This window comes from Spodoptera frugiperda, chromosome 2 (genome assembly GCF_023101765.2).
Source record: "Spodoptera frugiperda isolate SF20-4 chromosome 2, AGI-APGP_CSIRO_Sfru_2.0, whole genome shotgun sequence".
Classification (NCBI taxonomy): domain Eukaryota; kingdom Metazoa; phylum Arthropoda; class Insecta; order Lepidoptera; family Noctuidae; genus Spodoptera; species Spodoptera frugiperda.
Genome location: NC_064213.1, coordinates 1,466,009 through 1,479,378, shown reverse-complemented (window position 1 = coordinate 1,479,378; position 13,370 = coordinate 1,466,009). Strand labels below are relative to the sequence as shown.

The window sequence follows — 13,370 nt, the reverse complement described above, 5'->3', positions numbered from 1 at the left end:
AATATTTTAACCCTACATTTTTTATTTTTAAATGTTGCCCTACACTCGGACTTTTTCCTGTGTCGACACGGTTGCGTTCACAAACATAGAATTTCACATGCACATGATATATTTTTTGCTACAATAAATAGTAAAATTTGAAGTCAACCTTTTGAATTAATATATAATAATACGAGTATTATAAACAATGTACGACTGTACGTACCTATTGGGCGTGGGTGGTGTATTGGTGATGCGCTGCAGCGAGTTTTGGCGGACATCCGGCGATCGCCGGACCCCCCTCACGCTTTCGGCTCGTGCGTTCTGCAACCTGTCATAGAAACCAAAAAATATAATATAATTACATATTATGTAGTTACTATTATTCAAGTTTTACAAAAGATAATTGGGTATAATAGTAAGATTGTGCCAATACTCTTAAAAGTATTTAATTTAGGTGGCCTAATAGTATGTTCGTATAAATTTCAATGTTCACTAATAAAACTTACGTTGGTTGTAAATTCCTCCCAAGTGCTGTGCAGCGTGAAAATAGTTTTGGGAATATTAAATAAAAATTTAATCGCAATTGATAATATATAAAAGTATTCCATCGAAGAACAATTATCCAAAAAGAATATCGAAATATAACATACAGCTCCTGAAGATGACGCCATAGTAACAAATCCCTAAGTAGACGAAAATGATGATACAATTAAACATTATACAAATTCAAAGAACATTTTTCCACCAGCCAAAGCCGAGATTCACAAAACTCAAATAAACAAACTCGAACAAAAACCATCGTTTAATTTAATAAAACAACAAGTACGAAAGTTTAACAAAATCATGCTCTAAAGATTTTCTTATCGAAGGCAAGAAACAAACTCGGCTACAGTTGATTTATCTATTCGCCACAGATACAGAAGTTTGGAGAAAAGCTAAAATGTTTCATTCATAAAGCAGGGTACTGATGCCGGCTTAGATTACTTGGAAGGGATCGGGAACGAGCCAGTAGCCAAAATTAATTTAGCATTGGCTGGGACGGAACGAACGAATAAAGGTCTTAATTGTTCGAAATATTCGATGAATCCCTCTTTGTTTGCCTCGTTTCGAAGCGAAAATGAATTTATACCGTTTTTTATTATTAACAAGACCATTCTTCTTGTCCGTTTTCCTTTTCTTTTGTAATTTTTAAACTTCTTTGTCTAAAACTTTGCAGATTGTTGACTCGTAAACGTGAAAGCATATTTTATGGGTTATATACTTTCTAAAACTAGACAATACTTAATGGTATAAAACTGAATTAAGCTGTCTTTAAGTTTAACACATTGAACGCCGTGGTGGTCATCGGTGACCGACGTTAGCGGAGGATTTGCCTTCAACAGTTTTCTATTGGCAGTCAAAGACTTAAACTTAATAATAATACTACGACGCTGGAATTCTATAACAAAATAGGGACAACTCGGTCACAGCTTAAAGATTGTGTGGACTTAAACTTAGACCGACATTGGTTGTTTCATAATGAATTAACATCATCAGATACGAAAAATATCGTTGAACCAACCAACCAACTCTTGTAAATCTTTAACTTTTTTATTAAAACTTCTCGAAGTTTCAAGCCGAGAAGTTGTTACTTGAAACAATCCCCACCGTTCGTTAGAAACAGATATTTTATTTGTAAATCGCAAAATTTACAAAGTAAGTTCACAATTTTATATGAAAAGTTAATATTATTTTCTCTTCTAAATATTAATTCCGACCTTTTTATGTTCAACGAAGTATGTTTAGACAACGATGTCGGGATCCGGAAACAAATATTTGATAAAGATTTGTATTTTTGCTAATTTACGGACGATTTTTTTTTTGCATAAATAATGAAACGCTTTTTGGTTTAAAGAATGTCGCTTTTTCCTTATATCATATAAAATATAACCCATTTCCTAACTCAATTGTATTCTTAAACAAAAACAAATGGCACCCAAAACACATATGTACATTTATATTAAAAAAGCTATTATCCACATCTAATATAAAAGAATCCTCACGTCGTATTTGGCAAAAGAAAATTACCCAAAGTCCCAAAACCCCGGAAAACATCAAGGGTAAAGAGACAAATACAATTATATTATAATTCAAGAGAAGAGAATTGCCACAAAACGCCGCCATTTTGTCCGGGTAGACAGACATGGGGTAAATTAAGGCACTGACTTTTTATATGGACCGACTTTCCCCTTATTTTACTTAATAAGGATAACAGCAAAGGAAGTACTGTAACGTAATTACGAAAATTTATATAGTGATTGTTTACACATATATGTAGGGTGGCCCGGAGATTTAAGACGCTCGCTTCTCATGCATGAGGGTGCGGGTTCCAAACCTACCAACAGCAACTACCAATGTGACTTTTCCTGATTTACATAATGTACTTTCTAAAATTATTTAGGCAGCACTGACCGACAGTGAAGGAAAACATCGTGAGGAAACCTGGTCTAATAAATTTTGATTATAAATTTGAAATCGATAATCCGCATTGAGCAACTATACGGCTTTCTGTTTAAAACACTCACCGTATATATACCAAGTACAGTAAGAACCTTCAAAATCCTAACATTAACAAAATGATGACAACAAAAATATTATTTCGCAAAAATTATATTATTCACAATTCGCAAAATATATAATTTTATTCTTTACTGAGAGTCTCGAATTGTTTACCCGGAACTAATATACCGACCCTATTATGCCGCAGCGGAAAGGCAAAGGCCCTTTCAATGTGAATATAAAAATATAATGTATATTTCACAGAAAGGAAAATCTCTGAACCGTATTGGTAGACTTCATAATTTTTAAGGAAGATAGTTCTTTCGTGTAACTTAAGATTGTATGTTTCTTTATGGTAAACGAGCCGGTAAATGAGCAGATGGGTCATCTCATGGTAAGCAATCGGCGCCGGCCATGGACACCCGAAACACCAGAAGCGTTACAAGTGCGTTACCGGCCTTTTGGGGGTTATGAATGCTTATTGTATGTCTTTATGCGCGATTATCTCGCATTTGGCAGAATCGATTTGGTATTCATAGTATTTTACAGACTGAAGGTTTTAAATTATTTAACCGCCTTAAAAAATGGAGGCGCTTTGACTTTTGAAGGCGAATTAAGAAAAATATTATTTATGTAGTAAAAACACTTCGTTAAGAGCTGGACATGGCATAAAACATAATTTTATTGTTTGTTTATGGCTTCTCAATTTACCACAAGAAAGCGACAAGTAACATCCTGCAATAGACAATTCTGCGCCTAAATCAAAACTGTAGGTACCATCAATCACTAAAACAACCTAATAATCGAAACATAAAAAAGAAAAATTCACCTAACGAAAAGAGTTGGCTGTGACAGACACTAAAATGAACATTTATTTAATTGTACATAGAACTAAACAATGATATGTTTCATTATATAAAATAATAACAAACTGGCTGGCAAGAATGATTGTTAAGACTTTTGAACGCCTCAATGTACGACCCTAAATAAAAAATATAATCTGAGAAATGTTTGTAAAAATCCACTTACTTGATCTTGGACTGCCTCATGAACTGTTGAATCTTCCTCGCCGCCTGATTCTGACGCCTTTGAGAGTATGTCCTCCTACTCAAGCAAAATAGCATTCGATTAATTTAAGGTCTTATTTTTTGTAAATTTCTAATTAACTACAGACAATATTCTGGTTTTCTCCAATTTATAAGTGACTCCTAAAAGTACAATTAAGGGGTCAGTTTATATGCTACGTCAGGTATAGTAAATGTTGGTTAAGATATCATTTCGGAGCGGTTGGTGAAAACGGGTATGATTATTCATACATTTTATATTGCACTTACTTGATAGGTGTGGTGGCCATCCTGCGAGCACGCATCGCACGATAACCGCGCTGTATCACCGTCGCAGCCGCGTGCATTTGTTTCAGGTATGCAAACTGTTTGAATAATACATGGCATGGATTAATTAATTTGTAAGTACATTTTTATTTGACGGATTAAATAGGATAATGAAAAAGGTAGATACATCGTCAACAAAGGTACAACGTGGTACCCTTACACACATCACCAGCTTAAAACGATGACGTAATGTTAATGGTAAGTGAGAGTTCTAATTGGTCAACACTTTGAAATGCGGATATAATCAGGCAAATTTTTCGCTTATTAGCAGGAGGGCTCTAATGCCGTACTTAGAGACTTTTAATAATTACTTACACTATTACTTAGTAACGATTTTGTTCCGAGACAATTGCTACGGACTGGGGTAATAACCATTATATGGTGGTAAGATGTTACAACAATGCTTTAAAAAATACAGTAAGTAGTGCAAAGCTAACCTGTTTGTATCTCCGGTAACAGTTTTGTATGGTGATTGCGGCGGCCGCAGCTCTTCGCTGCAGCTGTCTGCCGCGGTACTGGCGATATGCCTTCTGAATTGTAATGGCGGCAGAGTACAGTTCTCGTTGTTCACGGTCTGTGAAAATAGGAATACGTTAACTGAATGTAAAGGGTTTTAGTTTATGTAGGAATAAACATTCAAAAAGAACTTTATTGAACTACACATACAATTCTTTTTAATACCAGAATTTAGCACATTAAAATAATGATAACCTATTTGGCACAATAAGGCTGTCATACAATTTGCTGCGTACAATCCCAAAGTTTGAACAAACATTTTAAGTCAAACTTAATACTGTCTATTGACACGTATCTACGCGAGACACAATGTGTTTTCTATTGCATCTCATATACCGGCAGACCAGGGCTTAAAGAAGACTTGAAATTAGACCAACTCAACAACAGTAATTAGACTCAGATGGACTACATAAATTGAATGAATCCAAATAAAAATTATACTAATTAAAATAAATAATACAGTTTCTACACCAGACTCACCATTCAACGTAAGATTAGAGAAGTGCGTGGTAGCATTAAGGAATTCTTGAAGAGTGGCAGAAGGAGTTGTACATAGAGGTGGGTGGGACAACGCAGACCGAGGTGATGGGGGTGGTGGGGACAGCGCCGCTGATCCAGGAGACACGGAGCCAGACGAACAAGGAGTCGAACCTCCACAGTACCTAGAAGACAGATAATTATAAGTAACAATGCTTTCTAAACCAGGTGTGATTTGAAAAGGCAAGAAACTGCAGAAGGTAGTTACCAACCACGAAATATTGACGTTTGATCAAACTCATATTTATTTTATAAATAATAATTTTTGACATGTAATAATGCTCTATTGTAGCCTATTTACAAAAAAAAATTCACTTCATTTCATTTCATTTCATTTGAATAATTATTTTTATAAACTGTTCATCGTTTATTAGAATATGCATTTTCCAAACGTTGTGAAATAAAAATTGTATGTTCATGGCTTTAACTAACAACTGCAGCGTTTTAGTTTTGTGAACTTATATGGGGATGAGATACTTTTTTGAAAATAAGTGATGCTCTTACTAATAGGAAACTATTACATTTCTATTATAAATATTTACATTATAATGGTTTAGGACGAAACCTGAAAATGATTTTGCTTCCAAACAACTAAGTCAAGAATTCATTTTAATACATGTTCATGAATGATTTATTATTGTAGTTATTGGCCGTCTTGGGCAAGCTCCTGTTAAGTTACAAATAGCAAATTATAAAAGTAATAAATAGCTCACAAGATATTAAAATAATATATAGAAGGGTAAAGAAAAGGTAGGACTATTTTATGCTTGTTATTTACAAAAATTAAAGAGGCTGTTTTTCCATTTACTCCAGGGCAAAGCAACTGAAAATTTCAAAATCTAGAATCAAAAAATTAATCTTGACCTGGGAATCGAAACCCAGACAAAATGATAAGCAGTACTAGGGCAATAACTTACAACTATTATTCAGTAAGGCAGATCTAAAATACGTAAAGCACTTAATAGTAAGCACTATCTAAATAATGAAAATAGTTGGAAATTCGAAAAAGAAAAACCCCAACCTATAATAGTTGAAGCTGAAGTCGGAGCTAATGTTGCTGTAGATGCCGTCCAGGGGAAGGAAGAAGAAAAGGTCAAGAAAATAGAAGAAGGAGAAATATTACCTTTTAACCGTCAGATAATAACAGTCACATAATTAGATAAAAACTAAAACGCGCCTAGCAATCACATGAAACCAATTGAGTTTTCAGCGAAACTACACAATTATTAAACACATATTAAATGACAAACACTCCAGAGAGCTGTCTTTTAGATTTTTTTAGGTTGTCAAACTATTTACCAATCGCGTTGAGGTCAACCCGCTTTAAGCAAGCGTTCAGTGCTTAATGCTCAAACCTTCTCCTTGTAAGAAGAGGGCTTTGGCCAGCAGTGGTCACTTACAAGCTGTTGATGTAATATGAAACTGAAGTGAACTGAAGATACCAAAAGGTAATAATATTTATTTTTAGAAACTGATGCTAGGATACTTTTTTTTCTGACGGTCAAAAGGATAAAAGGAGATCACAACATCGATAAAGCATTCCTACAAATGGAAGATGACGTACCTGTAAGTGTTGTCACAGAACTCAAACGTGAAGTCACTGTTGAATGTGGTGTTCTCGTCCAGGAGTGGCACCATGAGTGTGTCTTCCCCGCTTCCCCCGCCGCTGTCTAAGCCGCACCCCGATAGCAGAGATGAACTTTCGTTCTGTGAGGAGAAAAAGTCTGTATTATGAAGACAAAATGGTATTTGTAGTTTTTTTTTTTGTTTAAAAATAGATAAGTTCTATGATTGTATAAATTTCCTAGCCACTGAATTATCAGGTGTATTCATTAACAGGATTGGTATACTTCGTAGAGTAGTCCGTTAGGAAATATTGACCTCATCTAGATTTTTTTTATGATTATTTTGATATGTCAAAGTGCCCTGTTGTAGTAAATTCAAAGATAGTTACAATTTTCCACAACGTGGTGTTACTTAGTTGCATTAATTCAAAAATGTATTACTTTATTTGTCTAAGCAATGATATGATGACAGTAAAAATCCTTTTTTTTTAGAACATTGCCCCACCCTAGGATTTTCTTCTGTGTCGTGGGTGCGTTACAAACATACAATTTCACATACACATGCCACCCAGACCCAAAACAACAATTTGTGGATCACACAAAGATATCCCGTTACCCGCTATGTTGTGCGGCAGCCAGTTGACCAGCCACTGCACCAAACGTGTAGTCAAAAAAATATTTACTCTCATTCTACAACCTATTAAGTAATTACTAAAATAAAGAATGATCATTAAAAATAAAAATATATTTACATACCTTTATCCTCTCTGGCATGGCGGCAATGATTTGCTCGGCCAGCGTGAACACCCGGTCATCCTGCTCCCCTGAAAATTATTTGGTGGAGTGGTACCTTACAACATTAACTCATAACACACAATACTTACTAACATACAAATATTTCTATAGCAATAATCCTGTCTTAAAACGAATTCAGATCATTAAACAACATACAATTTATGATCTTTATAACCTAGACGTTTTAAGACAGGTTTTTAAACAAATCATGATAAGTACTAAGATCACTGACCAATCTTGTTCTAATTAAATCAAATAGCACTTTCGAATTTCAAATATTCAACACGTGTTCGATATGATCAAGCAATAATATCATGATTTGCAAATGAATGAATATTACAACTTTATAGATTTTAATAATATTCATACATTTTCCTTCAATCAACACACATAGAACAAAAACTTATGTTAAATGAAATAATAATGTTTTATATTTAGTCATTAACGTCATGTACTCATAGTACAAGTTTGCTTTACACAAAAGCAATGATTTGTCGGAACGAATAAACCAACCAATGAACGAACGCGGTTTCAATAACTTTAAACGTAAAGCAAACACATACTAAGGGTACTGAAAAACAACGAAAGACAAAGACGTAAAAAAATGAAATAAAAAAATCCAGTGTGGAAATCTTTACGATGTAGCAAAAACTTATTTCTTGTAAATTAAATCCCATCAAAAACATAAAACCCAAGTTAGCTAACAAAAGTTGTGAGATCAAATATCGTCTATTTAGCAATAACCTTCTGTCTTAAAACATAAGTTCAGATCAATATTAAACAATTTAACATACAAATAGATATGATCTTTTTGATTATTAGCACAGCACGTTTTAAGAACGAGGTTTTCGCGTGAAACAAATCTAATGATAAGTAATAATTTTGATTTCAATGACAAGTCGATCTTTTTCTAATTAAATCAAATAGATAATAACATGTAATAACTTAAGATTGTCAAAATATCGAACACATGTCTCGACGGTATGATCAGAGTTTTTTAAGGATTATCATTCTTTTTGATTTCTTTTTGATACAAATGAATGTTAATATTACCTTCCTCTTTTTCTTTTCCGGTACTACTTCTTGAGCTTCAGCCACAGTTTAAATAATATGGGCTTTTCTCGGAGGCTTTGACTCAATTTTTGACAAGTCTGGACGGTAAATACTTCTTAATCTGTTGTATTCACAAATTGATGATTCCTGCGCTTTAATACTTCCAACGACTTTATATATAAAGATTTAAATTAAATATATTTTTTTATTTAGATTTTCGTACTTCAAGACATGTCCAATCATGTGTATTACGTCGACCATTAGTACAAGTAATAATGTTTACAGTTTCATGGGCTAAACACACCCTTACCCACCCTATACCCCCTCCCTTGAAACATATGGTAGGTACCTTCTACACCTATTAAATTTATAACCACCACCAACCACCAACTGCATAAATAACTTCGTAATCCCATATATTTATATGGGATTACAAAGTTATTGATGCAGTTGGTGTATTTGGAAAACTGGACCGAAATCAAAATATTTAAGTTTTCCCATGATTAAGATTACTCTATATGTATTCCAAATATGAAGCTTCTAAGTCTGCTAAGTTGCCTACTTTTGATGATCGGTGAGTCAGTGAGTACAAAATTTAAAACTTTAACAAGTTGTCATTCAATAAACTACTGGTTCAAATTGATGAAATTTTAAATAAAATGTTTATACAATGCCATTAGTTACTGAAGATTCAGGTTTCTTGTTTTAAAACCGAATTATACGAAAAAGGCCCGAATGCTTCGAGAAAAATGGTACGGCCGTGCATTTTTTTTTTTGCTCGACTTGGCGGGCACTGCCGTGCCCCCAGATTTAATACTTAATTAAATAAACTTGGTATTCTTCTTTATGTGTAGATTTTCAGTCGATATAAAAATATGCGAACCCAATGTTAAACAAACATTTGTTACATACTGCAGATCTGCAGAACACAGATCGAGATTCAGAAATCATAAAATTGGTTAATAGTGTACCTATTAACATTCTTAGTCTAAATGAACAGTGGTGGTTAACAAAAATGAATTGAAGATAGAAAAAAATAATAAAAAGTGTAATGAGACAACAGTGCAAGATAAACCTGGTGCCAAAGAACTTACCTAAGACAATGGCAACAGTAACCAACTACACATAAAAAGCGTCTAAATACTCATGCAAGCGTTTAGCATTCATGCAGTGTTGTAAATTGTCACGTTTTTTTGAAAACAAGTGTACTGACTGGACAACGTAGTCTTGTGTACTGAAATTGAAGGTAGAAGCCAATCGATTTGGTTGTGATAGTGATAGTGGATAGACCAATACGAACCACTGAAAGCGACATCGAGGGACAACATCGAGTAAACTAAACCGAACTTTATGTATTTAGTTATAATGCTCCTTTTTGTTTCTTTGGTTTGATTGACCATGTCTGGTTTGATAGTAATTTTGTTATAAAACTCGGTTTAGTTCAGGATACTACAGACAACAAACACTCAAGGGAAAACTCCGCTCATATTGGAACACAAAGTACAGAAGAAACTACAAGTGGTCTACCGACATACAGTGAACAAGGACTACAGACTGGCGACAAAGAGGGAGACAAAGATATATAGACAACTTTTGTTAGAAGAAGAGGGAGGCAATGCAACTACTACATACACAACATCGACAGATAGGACGAGCGGAGTTATCGATGCTGCGACTCGAAATGGTATAGAACTTTTACGGATAGTAAAAAATTGCCAATAGGAAGACAGGATAGTTGAAACATTTGAAGAAATATAATTTGAAGCCAATTCGGTTGATCGGTAATCTGTTTTTGTTAATTTGGAATAATGAAACAGGATTTTGGACCAAATGTAAACAATTTAATGCCGATTTTCTACTTATCTTCCTTGGTATCGTAGGTTTATGCATTAATTTTGGGATTTGTGATTTGTCCAAAATTAATGATGGAGACCCATTTTGTGGAGTCATCCTTTTTGGAATTTAGTAGGTATTTTAGTTTGGGGTGCAGTCTATACCGTTTCTGTGCGCGCCGGCACTGACCTGCGGGGCGCGGGCGAGCGGCGGGCGGGCTGGCGGCGTCGTGGTCGGACAGCGCCTCCACGTCAATGAGCGGGCTGGCGGCGCGCCGCGGCGCCGTCTCGCCTGCGGAACCACCCCCTCAACATACCGCTAAGCCGCTACTCAGCCTTACCGGTCAAACGACGTGAGCCTACTGACGTCTTCATGTTCAAATCACTTACATGAACGAAATCAAATGCTTTCAAAATGGATGTGCTCTCTAAACTTATGCTTATCTCGTAATCTGAAAAGAAGGAAGGGAAGCTACGAACTAAATGTCTGAATCTAGTTTTACTAATTCATTTTTTGAGGTATTCTGTGAACCAGATGATTTGTATTTTATGTTGAGTTCAGGAATTCTTCTTTATAAAAAAATAAAATAAAAAATGGGAACTTTAATTAGCATTTCAATCGACTATGAAGCTAAAAGGTTACAAACGTTGATAACCGTCACAATCCCGTAGTGTAGAACTCACACGTTTGACCAGTTACATCGCCGAACGAACCATCACCGTATTAAAGGAAACATTGACGAAAACCCGAAACCAAGGTTAGGACCTTCAAATGTCATCAGCTGCCGTGCCGATATAAAATAACCAGCAAATGAAAAACGAATCGACTATGAATGAGGCGAAGTGGTTCAAAGACTTACAGAGGGCCAGGTCCATACGTCTGCCAATCTTGGAATCTCCAAGACTATCTTCTGATGTATCTGAATCTAAAGGTAGCGACATGCTTCGTTCCCATCTGTAAATGTTAGGATTTTGGAAAATTATAATGGCGATACCCTTTGTTGATCCTTTTAATAGAGCCATAGAATTGTTATTGTAAAAGATTAATTTCATTAATATCTTGTTAGTATAGGCATATCACTTGCATCTTTAGACAATGATTGAAGAATACTAGAATCACAGGCATGCAGAACTAAACACCGATATCTTAAAGTGTGTGGTCACCTGGCTGAGGAACTGCTCTCCGATTTGTCAATGGCTGAACTAGATCTAAACGCATCGGCCATGTTGATGCCAGAATCAATTGACGGCCTCTTCACCAGGTTACTCTCCAAACTACCAGCACGGCTCTTTTGCGATAAACTGGAATTACAAAAATATTTTTGAACAGATTATAATATAGAACTTTAGTTCTTCTACCATAAATCAAATCTAGTTGTTGCATTCTATTGGTGATTTTCTTAACATGGATCCATTCTGAAATTTTCTCTTGTGTCTCTTAAATTAACAAACTAGGAAATTCACATACACATCATACGAAGCTATTGTGGTTAAAATTTCATAACTATTATCCCACCTATGCGGCCTCAGAAAGACTCCGTCTTTGGCAGGCGGGTGTATCCTATCAAGCAGAGCCGCGAGGTGTGAGTGGCCAGCACGTCGCGCTGCAGCGGCGGCTGCGCGTGCTCCAGCCTCGCGCCGAGTGCCCGCACTCCAGCGCGCTAGTACCACGGCCGTCTCCACGTGACCTGCTGCACTAGCCACCATCTGAAATTATAGAAGAGACAGTTAGATAACTGATAACTTTTTTTCTCTTGTTAAACTTGCCTTTGAAGCCAAGTCATATTGTTTCACGGATATAAGTTTCAGAATAAATATTCAGTATTACGTTACAAAACTGATATTTTTATGGTGAAAAGAATTAAATCTATTGCCATCGACATAGGTTGAAACAATTCTAGGTTACTGAGTTCCTAACAGGGTACTATAATCCACATATGTAATTGGCTGACGTAAGCAAATGGTTTTTATTTATACATTACTTTTCAGTAATGCAAATTCATTACTCACCAAAGGAGTGCAGTTGTCGCTGTCCCTTGCACCCAAATTGACTTCTTTCTCCAAAGCTAAGCTGGTGTCGTCCTGCCTCCACCTCAGCAGAACTGTAGTCAATTTGGTATACCCTAGTGCAGCAGCCAAATGTAGTATCGTAGAGCCATCCTCATTGGGTTCCGTAGTGAATCCCTCTGAGGTGCCAGTAGACCGACTGCTCAATGACCGGCAGAATGAAACCAACCGTTCTTCAAATTTTGGATTGGAGTACAGCTGAACATCTTCAATCTGAAATTGAGAACACACAATCTCATTAACGGAGTTTCTAATGGATTACTAAAATATCTGTGAACTTTTTTATACAGTATTATAACAAAGATTACAAGCAACATCACTAGGGGTAATTTTAATTAACTCACCTGACTATTTTCATCCGCTGGTTCAATTTTCATTTGCAAGCGACCTTGTAACCGCTGTAAGCGCTGCAGCAGGGAAAACCTTCTCAAATCTAGCGATGGCAGCGGTGCAGACGCGGGAGACGACGGCGCAGGTGCTGGGCCAGGTTTGTATTCGAAGACTACCGTGTCTGATACAACGCGACCTCCTCGAGCCACTTGCAACGCTGCTAATCCTGCCTCATGAGCTGGAACGTAAGAAAATAATTTGTTAATACAGGAAATAAGATATAAAATCCCTTTAATTAGGTTAATTAAATGGTTTTTCTTAGTGAATTTTATTGCTTAGGCATAAATGATAAGATAAGATAATATTTACATTGAATGATTGGAAACAGAGGTTGTACTATAAATAATTATCTATCTATTTAACAACGTCTTACCTGGGCAGTAACACCTCAGAAGTCCATTTTGGACCAAAATCGATGGCACGGGGAAATTGTCAAATAGTACAGTGTACTGATCTGACGTGTCTGTCCAAGGGCCAGCGACTAAAACCTTCGCTCCACCTTCAGGGTAGGCCCACTCCGGAGAATAATCCGTGATATTCAGCGTACCCTCACTACTACTCTCAGTCTGCATTTTCTCACTACTATCTTCGGCTGCAGGGGACTTCTCACTAAGAGTCTGGAAATTAAGGAAAAAGGACTGCTTTTATGTTGATTAAATCTGTCATTTTAACCAGTTTTTGCAGAAATTATAAATGCAAAAAAG

The 13,370-nt window shown here is 35.8% G+C and overlaps 1 protein-coding gene across 15 annotated transcripts in view; it reads right to left on the bottom strand.

The window, feature by feature from the left end:
* LOC118269486 (calmodulin-binding transcription activator 2) overlaps nucleotides 1-13,370 on the bottom strand; it is a 193,133-nt gene that overhangs the window by 5,164 nt on the left and 174,599 nt on the right. For 7 of the 15 annotated variants that reach the window (XM_035584625.2, XM_035584619.2, XM_035584624.2 and 4 more), the window contains 15 exons: nucleotides 13,040-13,304; nucleotides 12,621-12,844; nucleotides 12,220-12,489; nucleotides 11,726-11,916; nucleotides 11,374-11,511; nucleotides 11,070-11,164; nucleotides 10,400-10,501; nucleotides 7,286-7,353; nucleotides 6,529-6,671; nucleotides 5,986-6,021; nucleotides 4,908-5,089; nucleotides 4,349-4,485; nucleotides 3,855-3,949; nucleotides 3,550-3,627; nucleotides 206-310 (listed from right to left, as the gene is read on the bottom strand). In XM_035584625.2, coding sequence (XP_035440518.2) covers nucleotides 206-310; nucleotides 3,550-3,627; nucleotides 3,855-3,949; nucleotides 4,349-4,485; nucleotides 4,908-5,089; nucleotides 5,986-6,021; nucleotides 6,529-6,671; nucleotides 7,286-7,353; nucleotides 10,400-10,501; nucleotides 11,070-11,164; nucleotides 11,374-11,511; nucleotides 11,726-11,916; nucleotides 12,220-12,489; nucleotides 12,621-12,844; nucleotides 13,040-13,304 — 2,129 coding nt within the window. Of the gene's footprint in view, nucleotides 1-205; nucleotides 311-488; nucleotides 514-3,549; nucleotides 3,628-3,854; nucleotides 3,950-4,348; nucleotides 4,486-4,907; nucleotides 5,090-5,985; nucleotides 6,022-6,528; nucleotides 6,672-7,285; nucleotides 7,354-10,399; nucleotides 10,502-11,069; nucleotides 11,165-11,373; nucleotides 11,512-11,725; nucleotides 11,917-12,219; nucleotides 12,490-12,620; nucleotides 12,845-13,039; nucleotides 13,305-13,370 lie in introns of all 15 variants that reach the window. The other 8 variants (XM_035584629.2, XM_035584630.2, XM_035584623.2 and 5 more) reach the window with 8 other exon arrangements.